Below are 20,231 nucleotides of genomic sequence, written 5' to 3'. Positions count from 1 at the left end.
AGAGACAGAAGAGAGACAGAAGAGAGGCAGAAGAGAGACAGAGGAGGGACAGAGGAGGGACAGAGGAGGGACAGAGGAGAGACAGAGGAGAGACAGAGGAGAGACAGAGGAGAGACAGAGGAGAGACAGAGGAGAGACAGAAGAGAGACAGAAGAGAGACAGAAGAGAGACAGAAGAGAGACAGAAGAGAGACAGAAGAGGGAAAGAGGAGATATAGAGGAGAGACAGAGGAGAGACAGAGGAGAGACAGAGGAGAGACAGAAGAGAGACAGAAGAGAGACAGAGGAGAGACAGAGGAGAGACAGAGGAGGGACAGAGGAGGGAAAGAGGAGAGATAGAGGAGAGACAGAGGAGAGATAGAGGAGAGATAGAGGAGAGACAGAGGAGAGACAGAGGAGAGACAGAGGAGAGACAGAGGAGAGACAGAGGAGAGACAGAAGAGAGACAGAAGAGAGACAGAAGAGAGACAGAAGAGAGACAGAGGATGGACAGAGGAGGGAAAGAGGAGATATAGAGGAGATATAGAGGAGATATAGAGGAGAGACAGAGGAGAGACAGAGGAGAGACAGAGGAGAGACAGAAGAGAGACAGAAGAGAGACAGAGGAGGGACAGAGGAGGGACAGAGGAGGGAAAGAGGAGAGACAGAGGAGAGACAGAGGAGAGACAGAGGAGAGACAGAGGAGAGACAGAAGAGAGACAGAAGAGAGACAGAAGAGAGACAGAAGAGAGACAGAGGAGGGAAAGAGGAGATATAGAGGAGAGACAGAGGAGAGACAGAGGAGAGACAGAAGAGAGACAGAAGAGAGACAGAGGAGAGACAGAGGAGGGACAGAGGAGGGAAAGAGGAGGGAAAGAGGAGAGATAGAGGAGAGACAGAGGAGAGACAGAGGAGAGATAGAGGAGAGACAGAGGAGAGACAGAGGAGAGACAGAGGAGAGACAGAGGAGAGACAGAGGAGAGACAGAGGAGAGACAGAAGAGAGACAGAAGAGAGACAGAAGAGAGACAGAAGAGAGACAGAAGAGAGACAGAAGAGAGACAGAAGAGGGACAGAGGATGGACAGAGGAGATATAGAGGAGATATAGAGGAGATATAGAGGAGATATAGAGGAGAGACAGAGGAGAGACAGAGGAGAGACAGAGGAGAGACAGAAGAGAGACAGAGGAGGGACAGAGGAGGGACAGAGGAGGGACAGAGGAGGGAAAGAGGAGAGACAGAGGAGAGACAGAGGAGAGACAGAGGAGAGACAGAAGAGAGACAGAAGAGAGACAGAAGAGAGACAGAAGAGAGACAGAAGAGAGACAGAGGAGAGACAGAGGAGGGACAGAGGAGGGACAGAGGAGGGACAGAGGAGGGACAGAGGAGGGAAAGAGGAGGGAAAGAGGAGGGAAAGAGGAGAGACAGGAGAGACAGAAGAGAAACAGAAGAGAGACAGAGGAGAGACAGAGGAGGGAAAGAGGAGGGACAGAAGAGAGACAGAAGAGAGACAGAAGAGGGACAGAAGAGGGACAGAGGAGGGACAGAGGAGGGACAGAGGAGGGACAGAGGAGGGACAGAGGAGGGAAAGAGGAGAGATAGAGGAGAGATAGAGGAGAGACAGAGGAGAGACAGAGGAGAGACAGAAGAGAGACAGAAGAGGGACAGAGGAGGGACAGAGGAGGGACAGAGGAGGGACAGAGGAGGGACAGAGGAGGGAAAGAGGAGGGAAAGAGGAGAGATAGAGGAGAGACAGAGGAGAGACAGAGGAGAGACAGAGGAGAGACAGAGGAGAGACAGAAGAGAGACAGAAGAGAGACAGAAGAGAGACAGAAGAGAGACAGAAGAGAGACAGAAGAGAGACAGAGGAGAGACAGGCACATATAGCACAAAAGGACGCGCCCCCCACTTTGAGAAGCTGCCTTAAACATAAAGTTCAAAGATGTCACTTTTCCCAAAATGTAAAAATATGTTATAAACAATTGTTAACTGCAAACAAAGCTTGTTAGTTTATGTCACCCACCTCTGTTGTTTAGCCACATCCCGGCAACTCCAGTAAAATCCGAAAAGTTGAACTTTCGGTGTGACGCGTCGCCATAGGAACCCTGTCACGTGACTGAGGCTGATGTGCTGTAATACTGCCAGCAAACGCTATATTGATCCTACAAAAGGCATTCTGTGGATTATTATGCTATTACTGTGTCTTATCACTTCTCGCCATGTGTTTTAGTGTTCTTTCTTGCTGAAATAAATTGAAACAAGCAATAGTTTTTGAGTGCTAGTTCTCACAAAGTGTGTATTTGTGTATTTACTGGTTGAATTTGAGTAATATAATAGGCCTACGAATTTATATGATTCTTTAGCCGATATATTAGATTTTTCTCATTCTCCTGACTTAAGATCCACAGTCAAACAGCACATGCTCCTGGGTTGCTCGTGTCCCAGCACAGACGGGCCTCCCTGTTCACAAGTCGAACAAGAATGAATGAGCAAAGTTTGGACACCTGGTTGTGATTACAGCCCGTTAGAGCCGCACAGTTTGGACCCCGCTTTTGGGGGCAGTGCGAGTTGTTCTGTGGAGCACACGCCTTGTGGAGCTCCGCCGCACTGTCCCACACTGAAGTGCACCACGGAGGCGGGCGGGCCAACAACACACGCATGACGTGCGGACAGGACAGAGGACAGGACGGAGGACAGGACGGAGGACAGGACGGAGGACAGGACGGAGGACAAGAGACGAGCTGCACATGATTGGAATGAATATGATGCTGCCGCTCATACGTTACAATGGATTTGTCGGACTCCACTGACCCGTACGGCCGCCCCGCGCGCAGGACACAATGGATCGTGAGCACTCTGGCGTATCACTACGGACTGGACCGAGGAGTAGAGAACGAGATCATTGTTCTGGCCACGGGACTAGATCAGTACCTGCAAGAGATTTTTCACCACTTGGACTATGAAGGGGCCAGTAAAATCACGGTAGAGGACTACCAGATCCTGTGTGAAGTGTTGGGTCTGAGCGAAGATTCTGAGGTCAGAGTTTTGGACAGTTTGCCCAGCGAGCTCACTTTCAGACACTTCCACGCCAAACTGTGTGGCTACTTCAGTAATAAGGCCGGCTGTCAGTATGAGAACGGCCGGTTGCTCGTGTGTAAAGACAGCGAGCACATTGAGACTCAGATACGCCTCAGAAGCCCCCTAAAGCGCCGGGGGAAGCTGCTGTCCGGGGAGGCGAGCGCGTCCTGCTCCACGGAGCGTCACGCCTCCGGCTGCAAACCCGGCTCTTGTGCCCGGGAGTGCTACGAGGAAATAGTGGCTCTGGAGGAGGCCGAGGACCGTATTTCCAAGTTGGAGGATGAAAACGCCAATCTGAGAGAACTTATTGAGGACATGAGAGCTGCGCTGCAGAGCAGTGACGCGCGCTGTTTGGCGCTACAGGTCAGTCAGTTTAACGCATACGATATTGGGATTGAAGATGAAATTAAAGGCGCAGTATGTAACTTTTCTGGTGGAGGATCCACCACCTGCTTGTCTCCATGGAGATACAACTTTACCTGGACTTTTCACATGTTGTACCAGTGTAATCTTTAGCAATACAACGCCTGTGATCGAATAATTCTAACATGTGAACAACGTGGAACATTCCCTTATTTATAACCATATAATTCAGTTCAAACTATTCACACTTGACCTATGATATGAATTGATACTATTACACTTGCACAATTATATTTTGTATGTGAACATCTTTCCAGGTGGGGCTATGGAAAAGTCACTCCAGCCATAAGCTTGAGGAGGGCTGCTTTGTGGCCCAACAGAAACAAACTTTCCAAAACAGCAGTGTGAGGAACAACATAGCCACCCTCAAGAGCATCATCCATGAGATGGAGATGCTGCGCAGTGCTAAAGAGCGGCAGGTGGAAGAGGCTCAGCTGTGCGCCCACAGGCTGGAGCAGGAGCTCTGGAGCTGCAGGGAGACTGTGGCTGCTCTGGAAGACTGTAACCGGGCTCTGAAGAGAGAACAGGGGGCGATGAGGAGGAAGGTGGAGGAGGCCCGGCATGCTCTGCTCAGTGCCCTCAGTAAAGTCAAAGAACTCGAGTCTCAAGCCAGCCATGTGCAAGTGCTGAAAGGACACATCGCCCAGCTACAGACAGAACTGCAGTTCTACAGGTAAACACAAGCTTTATATCAACACATATTTACAATTCAGCACCAGAATTGAGCATGGGGAATTTTCTACCCTCATTGCCACATTACACTGTCACCAATGTGCAAATATATACATTGGAATACTATCCTTTCTTTATGAACTTAATAGTAATTACCACTATTTTACATATTACAATTCAATCTACACCCAGGTCAGTACCAGAACCATAGTTCACAGCAGTTGTTTGTCTGATTATACAATGTAAGAACATTCTGTAACAAAAATGTAACCTAATGCATTACCAAAGCTCCATTAAATGTATTTGTTTACTTTTACCTCCCTATAGTAGACTATTTCAGAGAGCTTTGGTCTGGTTTACTGTTCACATTTTCAGCCTTGTTTTTATGTGTTTGTCATCGTGTGTGGCAGCTCGGTCTGCTACTGGAACCTTTGGTTGGCAGTAATTGGTCCTCAAACTACAGAGCGGATGGTTTATTTAAAATACATATAATCACTCTCCACACAACTATCCACACAACTATCCACACAACTATCTACACAACTATCCACACAACTATCCACACAACTATCCACACAACTATCTACACAACTATCCACACAACTATCCACACAACTATCCACACAACTATCCACACAACTATCCACACAACTATCCACACAACTATCTACACAACTATCCACACAACTATCCACACAACTATCCACACAACTATCCACACAACTATCCACACAACTATCCACACAACTATCTACACAACTATCTACACAACTATCCACACAACTATCCACACAACTATCCACACAACTATCCACACAACTATCCACTCTTGATCTGGAAATGCCAGAGATTTCCAACAGTGTAAAATAGTTATTCTGGATTTTTAAGGCTCCATAACATAACTTCAACTTTTAAAAAAAATCAAATAATTGCAGTAACTGAGCCTCAATATTACACTATCTTTTCTATCAGGCTTTGTAATACTACTATTGTTTCCTTCCATTAACTCTCAACACTGATCAAATGTATTCTAGGATCTTTTAGTCTTTCCTGTAACCCCCATTGATGCCCCAGTGGCAAATAATTCACCTTCACAAAAGAAGTGACTGGTCTAGGAGAGCTGCATTGACAAAGGGGCTCAACAGACTGGCTATGCCCATCAATCCCACTGCTTTCAGTGAGAGTATAATAGCACATAGGAACCCCCATCCTATAGATCTTAGCAACCGAGCCCTTGAATAGACTCACAGAAGGCCTCAGTGTTTGCTTGCTCATGTTCTTTGGTGCTGATTTGAAATTTCAAGTCTTGTTGCATCACATTAAAACTCACCAATTAAATGTGTACCATCACAATTTCAACATTGTACACTGTAAATAGAATCTAATAAATGTTGTAAGGAAAGAAAATGGCAACATTTCCTTCTTTTGTGAAACCCATTGCTTCTGTATAATATTTCTTATACAAAAACACAAATGAATTTCCTTCATTCAATGAACACAATATGGCACTGAAGTAAATACAGTATTTTGCTTTCTGTTCTTTTCAACCGGAGACAGAAAAGGAAATGTATATGCCTCTCTTGTGTTAGCATGCTCTAAGGAAGACTATTGTAAACTTGAAAAATGTACCGGTACTTCGAACCACATTTAAAATACACAATATAATTTAATTGATGACTTAAATATGATTGAAACAACCATTTCAATTCAACCTCTAGATTGTGACTGTGGTTGGTGACAAATGCCTGGTTTTAACTACTTACCAGTTGTTGCAAACACATGTCTTTAATCAAATTTAAATTCCACTTTCATTTTCCGTCTGAATTCCCAGCAGAATGAAATACTAGATGAGTGGGTGCTGTTGCATAATATGTCTGTGATTTCTTTGGACAGGAGAAGAGAAAAGGGAGTGTCAAGGACTTTTCAATAAAATCTAAACTGTGCAAATGTCCTGCCAAAGGGTCGTAGTTCTGAATCTATTTAAAGACTACCTTTATCCATCTGAGGGAGCACGTTAGGGAACAAAAGATACATGATGGGACTACCATCTGGAAAAAGAAACAGCTGTTGAGAAGTCACCCAACTATGCTCCACCCTGTTTACATTTTAGTTGGAGGTGAAATTGTTTTTCACAGTACTCAAAATACATTTTTTTTTTAATACAAGCTTTATGGTGTAAATACTGTAAAAACTGTGTTTTTATTGCATTGCCTAGTATCAGGGCCTCCACTTTAGATACAAAGAACAGCATTTTTACAGTTTATATGAATGTATGTTTGAATTTTTTTCTTCTAACCCTTCCGAGTTAGGGTTAAGGTTATGGTTCACTCTGACAGTGACCTGCCTCTAATATCGTAGGCCACAGCAAAGTCCCACTGTGTCCGCCTCAGCCTGGCCCTGAGCAGCCGGCCTCAGGGGAGGCATAATCTGCTGGCTTTTTAATGCTAGCTGCGTGTCGCCTCCAAGTGAAGGGGAGAGGACGTTAGTACCATTTATTTGCCTGCAGCATTGTGTGGAGCAGGTGCTGCTGGGCCTTTCTGCCATTTTCAAGTGAAAAGAAATCTGCACTCTGTGTGTACGTAGCTTTATATCAAAAAGTGAATTTCCACTGAGCTGCAGAGACAATATTTAAATCCAGCACTCGTGCCACCCACTCTCAGACCTAAGTTGACAATTGTTGACAGTAAAAGTTTTTACTAGAACATTACAACTGAAAATGTAACTACAATAGTAATGTCACTCACTACTGGTACACAATATGGCTTCTGTTCTCACAATAAGAGAGAACATATTCTATGTAAGGAATGACACAATTTAAGATAGTGAAAGGGTTGTTACTCTAACTCCAGACAATTTGCCTAAATAATGTCTGAAGTCGCTTCCCCTCCCCCCGATGTGACCCGGGAGCTCTTGATTAATATCCTCGGCGATATAAACATGACCTCTGACCTTTACCATGCTGCAGGGCACAAAACGACAAGTCTGCACCAAGTTCAAGCTCAGGTTGACTCGACCCCCTCATTTTTGAACCTCAACTTTTAGAAGACAGGGTTTGTGTGAGAGGACCCCCGAGGAGAGAGGAAACTGCTTTCCAGGGAGTGGGGGAAGGGGCTGTTGATGGAAGCGCCACTTATTAAACACAAGAGGGATCCTAACAACAAGCATCTGGGCTTTACTTCCCACATCCCAAAGCAGAAGACTTTCACTAAAGGAAGTATGCTGGTGTAACTTTGGTGTCAAATAAACTTTATAATTGTTCTAAATAGAAAGTGATTTGCAGCGAGTGTCAACTGACATACAGTGCTATACAACAAACTCCACTAAGTTCACGTTTGATGATGCAGAAGCACATTCCTTTAAATAAGCAAGCAAGTACTAATAAAAGAAATTCCCAAGACATTGCATCACCCACCGCCTTGAGCTGTACAGGAGTATTCATCCATGTTCAGGCTGCAGAGATAAAGGATGACCGCTGAGAGCTGATGTGTTGTCTTCCATTGTCCGGAGGGGACCAGGTTAAGCTCCTCAAAGAAGGGGAGGTCAGGTGATCTATTTGCAAACCAACATATAATACAATGTGCAAGAATCGATTCAATAAACCTCTAATAGAATAGAATCATAAGAACCTTATTGACATTATTTTTGAGTGCTAGCATTTCAGATTTCACTACTGTGGTGGGATGAATCTGCTGCAAGTTTGCACTCTTTCATTGAAAGACAGACTTTTCATTTAATTTCTATGGCAACGGTTCTACTTTTTCAACATTGTGAAACCCATGGTTAGTCTTGCTATAACCGACCGTCAATTAAAATGCAATCAGTTACAGAGCAGAGCCTGCATTTAAAAAAGCTCATCACCTCAGCTCATTCCTGAATCAGTGTATCACCATGGTAACAGGAGCACGTTCATTATGGCCCCACAAACTCAAAACATTAAGGTTGTCAAATCATGCTGCAGTTATGAGTTAGTTGAAGTCATTGTTTTTCTATGTTTTACACCAGGAAAGCTGCACAGCGTAATGTTGTCTTATGGCCTGCCTTGTGTCTACAGGATACAAGCATGAGTGCACTGCAATTTATTTCCACTGTTTTTAGTGTGCCTAAATTGCATTTTCTTGAAGACATCATCATCTGGAAACATTTATTCTGTGATTTATGCAGCCCCCTATCGGATTTCCCCTAACACCAAGAGCACACTGCAAATGTATCCTGTAGTAATTGCTAACTCTTTTTCAAAAACTTTGTCTACTAAAATGTGCGGTGCCTACAGATCATTTTGCATTGTTCAAGGAATGTTCATATGTCGATTCACATTCAGGTACACAGCTCGATTTTTTTTAGTTGGCAGAAAACTGATGTATCTATCAGTTTTCTGCTTTGTTCTCTGCAGATAATAATAAGTTTTATTTTTGTTCTGAGATTGAGTGAAGCTGTTTTGTAAACTACACACGCACATTTTGTCATTGACCCACTTTACTGTACAAAATCCCTCAGAGATACAATCTGGCTTCAATTACCCCACCCAGATCTGGCATACAACATCACAGGCTTCTATAAAATCATCATGGCAGTTCTAGATGTGGCTCGATGTACACGGCCTGTTACTCGATATGTTCTTTTTGCAGCTGCCAAAATGGTTGGACTGAACTGTTCTCATCTGTGCATACTTTAATCAGTTAATTGCGAAATGATGTAAAAGCACATACCTAATCAATAATTCGAATAGGGCTAATTTGTCTTACAGAACGGACTTGCCAAAGTTGCCAACCAGGACAGAACTGCAGCAAAACGAGACACGGCTGGCGCAGAGGTGCTGTTTAGACCTCCAACACGACCGCTGTTCACCAACTGGTCGGGCCGTGACCACACCCGATAAAAGTAAGATGCACATTTCACCCCATAGAGCCTAAGACAGCAAGAGAAGCATTAGAAGAGCTTCATTGTGCACGTACAGCCGACTGTCGGTGGTAGAGGACAAGGCCGAGGAGAGGTGGACAATGAGAGGGGGAGACAGGGAGAAAGTGAGACGCGGCACAGCTGGAAAGTGGATGCGTGCCATCTGGATTGTGGGTTTGAATGTGGAAGAGTGGACGGTGATTGGATGCAGAGGAGGAGCGTGCAGCAGGGAGGAGTGACTGGAATGCAGAGATGAAGGTTGAGGTGCAGGTGAGTTCTGGAGAAGAGGTGGAGTTTGCGGCCGCAGTAAGATCTTCCAAGCTGAATATGCACTTAGCCTCAGTTGTGAGGGAATGGAACAGAGGTGGGTGGGTTTCAATTGCTTTTACAGATAAATGTCCTTGGAAGATTTGGAAGTAACTCTATCCTTCTCTAGAATTCTTCTCACATTGAGTACAGTATCTCCATAACGTGACGGTCTTTGACTTGTACTTAAATCATCTTTCTGCACTCGCATCACATAATATATAGCGTTTCATACATGATTGGATTAACACACGCTAGCTCCCGCCCACCTTGGTTCACATTGCTGTTCTTTCAGAAATTGTACAGTGTGTTGACAAATGACACAAAAATGCATTATGCATATTTTGTGTTTTTTAGTGGAAGAGCAGCTGTTTCGATCTGTGGAGGGCCAGGCCGCTTCAGATGAAGAAGATGATAAATGGACTGGAGACCAGCAGAGACAGGTGGACGAAGTCAAGAAGATCCTGGCCAGACTAACCTGTTGTCGAGAAAGGTACGGGAGACTCCTATTTTTGTGTGAAAATTCTTGTTTATCCATTTCATTGGTTTTGAATACATACAGCCCAGTGGACCCATTACAGTTAAACCATTAAAACGTCATTGTAATGTTTTAATAACAATAAAACAGATGTTGCAGCCTTCTGACTTTTAATTTGAAAAACATATGCTTGATCAGGTGTGATGACAAGGCTTTCAGAAGGCTTATGTCTAACTTTGGGAGTCTTAGGAGTGAGGAGAGCTGCAGCGCTGTGACAGAGCTCCTCCAGAGAGTGACCAAGTTACACAAAGAGCTGGAGGTGAAGGAGAGCCAGACCCAAACCCACATGGACCAGGTAACAAACTGACACCTACGCTGACCTTTGCATTTACTCTGGAAATCTAACTTTGAGTTCAGTGTGGTAAGAGTGGTTTGGTTTTGAACTCCCATTAAAAAAGATGTATTCACTTAGACTCCACTACATTAGGTGGAACCTTTTGTTTTATCCCCTACCTGCTTCAGCTAAACCAGATGTTAATATTTGCCGCAAGTGCTGCATTTTATATTTGCTGGAAAAGTGTGTGAAGTCGGCCCCTTTACACCAGGGTGGCCGGCTGCACTCTTTTAAACAGTCCACTGCGGACAATGTTCTGCCTTGCTTGACATCACAAGCCCTGTGTGGCTGAGTGGATGGTGTTCAACTTGATTAGAGGGGACTGGTGAGTGTTGTTATGAAAGTAGACGGCTTCCATGAGAAACCGCTGCCATATAATACCATTTCGAAGCTCGGGTCAGACCAAACCACCAGGAGCAGCTCCAGATCCCTGCTTGGGTGTGTTCACAGCTGTTTCTCGCTGGGGCTCACCACAAAAATACGCCCCCTCGTCCCATTTGACACTTAGCAAGAATTAAAGATCTGTTTCAGCAAAGTTGAGTTTTTGAAACACAGGAAGACCGGCAGAAGGGAACTGTGCTATAATGTGTTCCACTCAGAGAGGAAAGTTCAAACCAAACAAAGTGAGGACTGTCAGGCGTTGTTTATGTGTAGGATGTGAGAGGTGAGACCTTTGTGACGCAGCGACACATGACGTAAAGGTGCGCAGGGATTTCCACAAGGTTTTCCTGTCACGTGAATTTTGAGCGCAACTTAATCAAGGCTTTTAAACGTTCACTTTTTGACGCAAACTTCTGCTGGATATCAGATGATCACAATATTCTACAGACGAGATACAGTTCACTGGTATTTCTGTTTCATCAGCTGTGGACTTTCTGTTTTTTATACTTATTATGAACATTCAATCATCTACATACCAGTGCTGCAAAGTTACAAAGTACAAGAGCAAAGGTTCTGATCCTTTTTACCTCGACTGCACAGTGTCTACTCAAATACTTTTTTAACTGGACTGAAAAGTAGGCAGTGCTTTTCATATGGTTTGAGCGGTTATTTTTAGCACTTCCATAGTGACATCCCGAGTAACGTTTTTGTAATCAAGCCCCAGCTTCAAGCAAACAAATCAAAATTACTACATGTAATGCTTCAGCAGTTTTCAAAATACCTTTTAAAAAATGTTTGTACTTTCACCCAAGCAGTTTTTTTAATGTTCCACTTTTGCGTGTGTATGTTTGTACACGTATCTGTACTTTTACTTGAGTATCAAATGGGAGTACTTCTTGGAGGATGGATGAAATGGAGTCTGGCTGGACGCCTCCTCTGGCTGGATGACCTCTCCCTACACTAGATGAGCCGCTCTCCCTCTGTCCTGAGTGTCTCTGGCTCTTCAGTCTCAATCTGAAAATGGAAACGTGTCAGTCCCGGATCATCTGCAGCCTTGTCTGTCCGTGGGATCTCTATTTCACTCTGGTTCTCCTTGAGGTTTCCACTGCGTTTTTGTAGTTTTTCTTTGTCAAGAAGGCAGATCTAAGGACAAGGGATGCTCTAGGGCAGTTATACATTTGCCTTATTCCTGTGAATGTTGGTTAATCTGCTTCTCTATTATTGATCATTGAGTTGCTGCTGGTAAAATCATCACATTTGTTCACCCACTGCTGTTCAAAAATAAATGTAATTGTAATGTAATGTGAATTCTTCCACCACTGCAGATAACAAACACGACCCATGCATGTTCTGATCTGTATATGGAACTGTCCTGAAGCTCATTTATTACATCCAGTCCAATACAAGCTGTGTGAACTGCAATTGTTTTTGAAGTTGCAGGAGTCATTGGTTGAGGAGCTGCAGCAGAAGTCAGAGGAGACAGAGCTGCTGCAGATGGAGCTCCAAATGCTGGAGACAGAGAGAGTGCGCCTGTCGCTGGTCGAGGACAAACTTATGGACATTCTTCAGCTCCTCCAGCAGCTTCGAGAACTAGTGAGGCTGGCATACGTTTCATTATATAGGCCTATTCATTTACTCCAATGTGCAGTTTTAAGGCTGTTTTTAATTGCTGTGTTTTATAAGCTAACCCCAGGCCATGTTTTTATTTAAGCCTAATAAAATCTCTCTGTTGTACATTATGTAGGAGCCCCAATGGTTTCTTAAATCTCATAGCCTATAAAGTTCCTGACATCTGAGAATAGCGCTCCTTTGTTTCAGAATGTGTCCCGGCGCTCTCTTGGGAAAATCCTGCTCAGCACTTTGGGGTCTTGTAGCGACCCACAACATGGTACGTAAAGCTCTCACACCCAATAAAATCATGGTAGGGTCTTGTGATCACCATAATGAGAATTTACTTTCAGTTAAGGCACTGGCTTGAATTAATTTGCTAAAACATCCCCATGTGTCTTTGAGTAGGAAAAGCTCACATCCTGGAGGTGCTGAACGCGTTCTACCATGAACTGGCTGCTTGTGAGGTTTTGTCCACCGGGGGGCCCCTGACAAGAACCCAGAGTCAGCAGAGTTTGAACACCCTCGTCATTACTTGCTGATCCACGTCGCCTCCTACAGGACCAAGGACGCACTACCATCTGTTTGGATCACACTTGTGTCACAGGAACCCAAGGAGTCACAAGGATGTGTGTACATTTGTACATTTTGTAAACTTTATTCATAAGTGCCTAGTTACAACAATGATGAAATATACCTTTTCCTATTATTACATTTTGTACTGTATCTAACCTTTGTAGACAAGCTCTTTATTGTTTTGTCTAATGCACAACATATGAACAACTTAATAAATGAAATGTAAAGCACTATAAATGTCTCGAATTAAAACTTTAATCTCTCTCTCTCTCTCTCTCTCTCTCTCTCTCTCTCTCTCTCTCTCTCTCTCTCTCTCTCTCTCTCTCTCTCTCTCTCTCTCTCTCTCTCTCTCTCTCTCTCTCTCTCTCTCTCTCTCTCTCTCTCTCTCTCTCTCTCTCTCTCTCTCTCCCATTGCATACACGTTGCTTAGCGACCCAACGCGAACGAACAGACTTGTGCCCTTTTGTGCAGGGATTCTCCCATTATATTCTGCGTGCCGAGCGTGCTGTTATATTTATACTTTTAAAATATTTAATTGTGAGGTTTGTTTTTGATAAATGGCTACTGTAGTGGCTCAGCCTCATTATATTTTCGGTCTGAGGACATCTGTAACAAACAATGTGTGCTTCTTCGATGAAGAAACCATAGTCTTCCCCAGTGGAAACAACTGTGTGTGCTACAACTCAGTCCAGCGCTGCCAAAAGTTCATTCCAGGTAATGTGTCCTTCTGTGTGGACTTGGTGGTTGTAGGCTAAATGTAAATGTAAATATAAAAAGTTAAATTTACTACTTGTTCCTTTTTTATGCCCCTTTTGCTTCTACTTCCATATGTAGAGATGTGTTGGCATACAGTTTTAACAACTTTTGGAAAGAATGAGTGAAGCCTGGACAAACTTGACTTTCATGTATGTGTTCTGTTGACCATAGTCTCGGACAGAAGCACAGGCCTAAGAGCTCTGACCATCAGTGCCAACCGCAGATATCTGGCAGCATCAGACAGTGGAGAGAGAGCCACCATCACCGTGTTCGACCTGCAGCATGAGCAGGGCAGGAAGAGGAAGGTCCTCACTGCTGGAGACTTCCATGTCCAGGAGTTCATATGCATGGCCTTCTCCCCAGACACCAAGTACCTCATTGGTCAGACGGGAGGTTCTGAGTGGGTGCTCATCCTCTGGCTCTGGGAAAAACAGAAAGTGCTGGCTACTGTGACAACAGGAAGCTCAAACAATCCAGTTACAAGTGTAAGTTCTTCAATGACAAAGCATAACCTACATGAGTACTTTGCACTGAACTATAACACTGGGTAGATTGACTACATGGCCTGTTAAACTAGAAAAATAAAATAATAATTAGATCAGATTTCTGGAGTGTGTTTACACTCAACAATAACACCCGGTGACATGTCAGTTAATCAGTAGATTTATGTTAACAGTTGTATTTGGAAGGCAAACTACAATTAATTTAAAACGTTCTCTTGCATTTTGCATCATTGTACACAAAAGCCTGTGTGTGGTCATAACAAGGTCTTTAAGAAGCTGCCATACTTTCAAAATCCAAAGTCCATGTCATTTTTGCAAACATGGTCAGATTTAGACAAACCCATTTAGAGTTAGTGTATTTTGTTATGCAGGTTGTTGCGCAGCCCTCCCACCGAAGCGTGTCTTTATGCAGTTGCAAGGGTTGTGAGGGCCCATTCTAATTGTATTATTATATTTTATTCTTTCACAACAGGTTAGCTTTAATCCATTCAACAACACACAGCTCTGTGTCAGTGGCAGTGGTGTGCTCAAGCTGTTTCGTTACGCAGAGGGCTCCCTAAAACAGACCAGTTTTCCCAAAGTGGAGTCTGTTAACTTCCTGTGCCACACCTGGTTGACTCAGGACCGCGTGGTGGCTGGGACAGACTCAGGTCGGCTTCTGATTTTTGAATCTGGAGAATTGCGACGAGAAATCAATCTTGGCACTGCAGCCGCCAAAGAGCGAGCCGATAGGTACGAGTAATAAAGACTCTATCAGCTATAGCCATGAACACAGTTTGTGAAACATTATGTGGCACCTGTTTGTGAATGTTCTACAGGCCTGTGGAGATGAAGAAGATCAAAGATGGCGATGTGGATGAGAGTTGCTCACTGGGCAGAATCACAACTGTTACAGCACTGTCCAAAGGCTTTGCTTGTTCTGCTGGACCAGGCACTGTGAGCCTGTTTGACAGAACCAAGGATGACGGATACAGGAAGAGACAGGACATACTGGTAATACTGTTGGATTCAAGTTTGAATGCAAATACCTTATTCACACTTCTGTTTCACATGATCTGGGAGGCCTCTTCTTGCAATTATAAGCAAGCGATGTGCTAGCAAGTGCTCCAAGTGAAATATTTGACCTGCTGGTTCTTTAAATAATACTATAATGTACATGTAATGGGTGCTTCCAACATGTTTTAGATTCTTTCCGACGCTTGGGGCGCTGAGCTTGTCCCAGCTGAGTCCCAGGAGATCCACAGCTTGTGCATAAGTCCTGCTGAGGAAACTATAGTCATCAGCACAGACCGAGGGCAGCTCTACAGTGTGGCTCTGTCCTCCACTCACAAAAACAAGGTCAAGTTCAACTCTTGACTAAAACAATCATATTTTAAAAAAAGCACCAACACAAGATGGTCGTTCACATACTGTATATACCTGACTATACCTGAAATCTCGCCTAATCTGAAATTATGTGCATTCTATTAATAGTAGTAATTGTATCCTACAGGAAGGGCAGGAACATTTTGAGTTCCTGACCCAGTCTTTTCATTCTAAACCCATCACCGGTTTGTCCGCTTGTCTACGCAAACCAATCGTTGCCACATGCTCCTTGGATCGCTCAGTGCGCATTTGGGACTACGAAACCAAGTAAGAGCCATTTATATGATCGTGTTCAACCATGGACGATGGTTGTGAAGGCGCTTGTTAAATAGTTCAGTGCTGATTTCACAATGTCAATCATCTCATTCTGTAAACATGATTTAGGTCGCTGAAGCTGTACAAAGAGTTCCAGGAGGAGGCCTACAGTGTGGCTCTTCACCCCACCGGACATTTTATCCTCGTGGGCTTTTCAGACAAACTCAGGCTCATGAACCTACTTATTGATGACATCCGTACATTTAAGGAGTTTGCTGTCCGGGGCTGCAGAGAGGTGAGCTGTCTGAACATGCACGTATTATGTTTGGAGATGAATGATGACATGCACTTTAATTGTCCTTTTACCACAGTGTGCGTTTAGCCGTGGGGGACACATGTTTGCTGCGGTCAGTGGAAATGTCATCTCGATTTATTCTGTCACGTCTTTTGAAAACATCATCAATTTGAAGGGTCACAATGGGAAAGTAAGAAATTGATCGAAGTAAAAATGAGTAATAATAAATAACTCTTTTTTTTTTTTTCATTGACGTGTTTATGTTTCCAGGTGCGAGGGATTGAGTGGGGTCCAGACGACAGGCGGCTTGTGTCCTGTGGGATGGACGGGGCTGTGTACGAGTGGAACACACAAACGGGCAAAAGGGAGTCAGAGAGTGTGCTTAAAACATGCAGCTACACAGGCATGAGTTTCTCCTCTGACTACAAAACTATTATTGCTGTGGGAACAGATCACACTTTAAAGGAGATCCAGGACTGCCAGGTTTGAAAGAAGATATTATTTTTAATTGATTGTATGGAATAATTGTGTTAAAACAACTATTACTATTGTAATGTTGATATTTAAAGAATTGGGCACTTTTTCTTTTTTTAACAAAACAAATGTATTTTTATCCAGTATCACATGTTCACTAGCAAGAACCACACCATTTATTTTAGTTCTAATTACAATTAGATTTGATCACAATTTGATTACCTTAATAATCTAGACATTCTTACTGCGGCACTACCCAAAAATATCTACACCAAATACTGGCTGATATTGGCCAATACCAATACTGGAGAAAATTATCAGACACCGAAACAAATGTATTGCCCATCCCGACCCACAACCTATAGTATTTGTCCCTTGCTTATTCAAAAATAAATCTACAATGTGATCAGAAAACATACCCAGAGTCTGCATCTTTTTAAATAAATCCTCTCCATTTTGCACAGGTTTTGAGGGAGGTCCCTGCAGACGAGGCGGCTCACAGTGCAGTTGCAGTGTCCCGGACTGGCAGAGTGGTCTTCACTGGGACCACCAGTGGGGCCATTAGAGCTGTTAAGTACCCATTACCAACGCAGAAGGAGTGGGTTATGTACCAGGCTCACTGTGCTCCAGTCACCAAGGTGAAAGATGAAAATGATTTGATCGTGTCATGACCATCTTAGAACATCTACTTCAGCAATGCTCTGTTATAGATGATCATTACTTTGGATGAGCAGTTCCTTGTGACTGTATCTGAGGATGGCTGCCTTCTCATCTCAAAGATCATTGACAAGGAAGGTCGCAGACTGAAGGCTCACGGGCAGATCATCCACACTGAGGAGGTCCTTGTTGCCAAGTCTGACCTGGAGGAGAAGGTGTGTTAGGTTTAAAGCCCCCAAACCCCCAAAATGTTTTACCAACCAGTCTGTCTGTGTTTTAGAATCAGACTATGCTCGAGCTGAAGATGCGGCTGGAGGAGATGCAAATGGAAAATGAGTATCAACTGCGCCTCAAAGACATCAACTACACTGAGAAAATCAAAGAGCTCTCTGAGAAATTTACCCAGCAGATTGAGTCCCTGCAAAAAAACCAACAGGTCTTTGAAAAGTATAATGAGTGAAATGACTGTAGTTATTACGTTGTTTTCAGTTTTATAAGGAAATATTTTAATCATTTGACGATCCTATATGCTTCACAAACTCTGCTGTCCTTGTGTAGGCCTTGAAGTCGGAGAAAGAAAAACAGCAGCATGAGTATCTTGAGAACTCTGCAGAAGTTCTGGAGAAACATTCAAAAGAAGTTAAAGACTTGGGTAACTATAACTGCAAATGTAAAAATGTGTATTTCAATGCGTTTACACCAACTGCAATTCTATACTTAATCAGTCTCTTTCAAACAGAGAAATCATACAGTCAGAAGCTCATCGTGGAGCATGAGCGCTTCAAGGATCTACAGTGTCAGGCTGAGAGAATGACACAGGACTACGAGCTGAAACTGAAGGGGGAAGTCGAGAGCAGCGGTCAGGCCCTCGAGAAGCAGAGGCAGAAATACGAGGCACAGCTACAGGAGAGGAGCAACTTACTGGCACAGGTCGAGCTCACCACGAAGTCCACAGCATCCCAGAAATGAATGAGTAGCTCAGAGTCCTCAACAGTTTGAAATATTACGCCACATGGTGCACAAATAGAGATATGGACTACAATGACATAGAGCTGAAGTCTAGTTAACACAACTTGTAAAGGTTGGAGGTTCAATTAATGAAGTATGTACAGGTTTGTAAGGTGTTTTCTTTTTCCATAGACACAAGAGCAAGCGAAAGAGCAGATTGAGGACTATAAGGAGATGATAAAACAAATTGAGGAGGATGAAGAGAAGATGGTCCATGAAATGCAAATCCAGTATGAGAAGAAACTGCACACAGAGAAGGAGGCCAACAAGAATTTGAAAGGGGAAACTGGCATCCTGACACAGAAAGTGAGCTGAACTCATCTTAAGATTGAATTGTGATTAAGCTTACTATGTAAACTTTTTTTTTTAATCTGCTTGTGCCTGATGGTGGTGTGAGAGCAGTTCTACAGCCTGCAGAGGCAAATAGACGACCGCAACAATGACATCAATGCACTAAAGCAGGAGCGGCAGGATCTACAAGGCCTCGTCCGCTCCCAAGAAGGAGACATCAGCGACCTGAAGAGGAAGATCTCCGGGCTAGAGAAGACCAATCGAGACAAGGTAAAGCACAGCTCAGCCTCTAAACATGTTGTTAGGGTTAGTAAGTCAATATGTAGTTCATAAACAATTAAATACATATCAATCAGACTTGGATTACTTTGAATTTTCTGTGATGAAGTCTTTTTTTTATTTATTTTTTTAAAGACAAAGTCCCTAATGATCATACAAGTATAACAGGATGCACCACTTAAATTATCTTACCATATTAAGTTTTCTTTCACAAACTTAATAACTTAAATAAACATGCTCATGCTTTTCAAGGATAACACTATATCCAGTTTGAAGAAGAAGAACCAGGACCTGGAGAAACTTAAGTTTGTGCTCGAGTTCCGCATAAATGAGCTGGAGAATCTGACTGAGCCTCAAAAAGAGGAGATACATGCACAGAAGGAGCAGATCCAAAAAGTAAGGCTGTTCACTCAAACAGCTTATAACTTTTCAAATGATATAGTTATTTGTTATTTTCTTCTTTTTGACAGTTTAAGGATGAGTTGTTGCAGACTGGCAAGCTCAACACCGAGCTGAAGCTCACAACCTCTCAACTGCGACTCAGGCTGAGGACCAAAGACAAGGAGATGCACAAAGAGATGCAGAAGGTAAGTAACTCCATACATGAAACCCTAAGTCAAAATAGTACATTACCATTATTTGTTCCGTAACATAATGTATTGTTAACTTTAAAAAGATGAAGGATTTAGAGACTCATCTACAGCGACTGAAGTCCGAGCTCCATGTCTGTGCTGGCTTTATCCAGGAGCCAAAGAAACTGAAGGACTGTGTGCAAATGATCTATGGTCGATATATACAGCCCACTGACATGGTGAGATATTGTTCACCAAACACAATGAACAAAATGCACTGCTTGTTTGCAACTATTTATTTTATGGCAACTTTTTACGACTGTTCATGAGGATGTTTTTGTTTCTTTCTGCCAAATGTATTCAACTCATCCGTATGTTTTTTACAACCGAAACAATAATTACCGTAGGTACATTTGAACAGAAATGTAGTTTCTATTATTTTGGACAATACAAGTACAGTAGAAGTGAATGTCAAAACTGCCTTTTGGGCAGAACACTAAGAAAATAGTAAAGAATTGACTTGGTAAGGTTGTCAGATATATAAAAATATACTGTGCACGGTCCTTAAGGTGGAAAAGAGCAGTGCGGAGGAGGAGATCCTTCAGGTGTTCAGTCTTCATCGCGGTCATCTGGAGAAAACTGTGACTAGTTTAAAACTAAGACTGGACAAGACAGCGGAAGAGCATGAGAGGACCTACACAAAGCTAATGAAAGTAAAGCTACCGTACTTTCCCTCATAAGAATTTGATCAAATGCAATTGAGGTTCCAGTTGTGATTGTTTGTCTAATCTACAGGAGAACGTGTCCTTGATTGGTGAAATTAATGAACTACGAAAAGAGCTGATCATAGCAAAGTCAAAGGCTAAAACAATCAGAGCCACGGGCAAGAAGTCCAGCAGATCACGTCCGAGTTCAGGACCCACAGAGAAGCCATCATGTGAAGATCCTGTTCTGAACGTTTAGACTCTGTAGGAAGAGCAATCAATC

The 20,231-nt window shown here is 43.3% G+C and overlaps 2 protein-coding genes across 5 annotated transcripts; both read left to right on the top strand.

Moving 5' to 3' along the window:
• The first annotated feature begins 2,672 nt into the window (after positions 1 to 2,672).
• efcc1 (EF-hand and coiled-coil domain containing 1) lies at positions 2,673 to 13,026 on the top strand. Of its 4 annotated transcripts, none has more exons than XM_072452022.1 (8): positions 2,673 to 3,418; positions 3,736 to 4,151; positions 8,877 to 9,028; positions 9,710 to 9,845; positions 10,080 to 10,185; positions 12,040 to 12,198; positions 12,424 to 12,493; positions 12,622 to 13,026. In XM_072452022.1, exons 1-8 carry the CDS (start codon positions 2,765 to 2,767, stop codon positions 12,753 to 12,755), a joined length of 1,827 nt encoding a protein of 608 aa, XP_072308123.1. In that variant the 5' UTR covers positions 2,673 to 2,764; the 3' UTR covers positions 12,756 to 13,026. The 4 variants fall into 4 exon arrangements, with proteins under 4 accessions (XP_072308123.1, XP_072308122.1, XP_072308121.1 ...); XM_072452021.1 differs by having other exon boundaries at positions 2,674 to 3,418; positions 8,895 to 9,028; positions 10,029 to 10,185; XM_072452020.1 differs by having other exon boundaries at positions 2,674 to 3,418; positions 10,029 to 10,185; positions 12,046 to 12,198.
• A 262-nt stretch (positions 13,027 to 13,288) lies between these two features.
• cfap57 (cilia and flagella associated protein 57) lies at positions 13,289 to 20,220 on the top strand. The gene is made up of 21 exons (XM_072452018.1): positions 13,289 to 13,503; positions 13,717 to 14,030; positions 14,521 to 14,780; positions 14,867 to 15,041; positions 15,234 to 15,386; positions 15,541 to 15,680; positions 15,798 to 15,963; positions 16,040 to 16,153; positions 16,234 to 16,446; positions 16,902 to 17,075; positions 17,148 to 17,309; positions 17,375 to 17,530; positions 17,653 to 17,746; positions 17,834 to 18,024; positions 18,235 to 18,408; positions 18,505 to 18,663; positions 18,925 to 19,068; positions 19,143 to 19,259; positions 19,349 to 19,483; positions 19,814 to 19,957; positions 20,040 to 20,220. The coding sequence occupies exons 1-21, from the start codon at positions 13,347 to 13,349 to the stop codon at positions 20,205 to 20,207; spliced, it is 3,510 nt and encodes a 1,169-aa protein (XP_072308119.1). The 5' UTR covers positions 13,289 to 13,346; the 3' UTR covers positions 20,208 to 20,220.
• The last annotated feature ends 11 nt before the right edge of the window (positions 20,221 to 20,231 follow it).

This window comes from Eucyclogobius newberryi, unplaced genomic scaffold, assembly GCF_026437365.1.
Source record: "Eucyclogobius newberryi isolate DKJ021-1_F unplaced genomic scaffold, fEucNew1.0.hap1 SCAF_19, whole genome shotgun sequence".
Classification (NCBI taxonomy): Eukaryota; Metazoa; Chordata; class Actinopteri; order Gobiiformes; family Gobiidae; genus Eucyclogobius; species Eucyclogobius newberryi.
The sequence above is the reverse complement of the archived record's forward strand: the minus strand, read 5'-3'. Positions and strand labels throughout refer to the sequence as shown.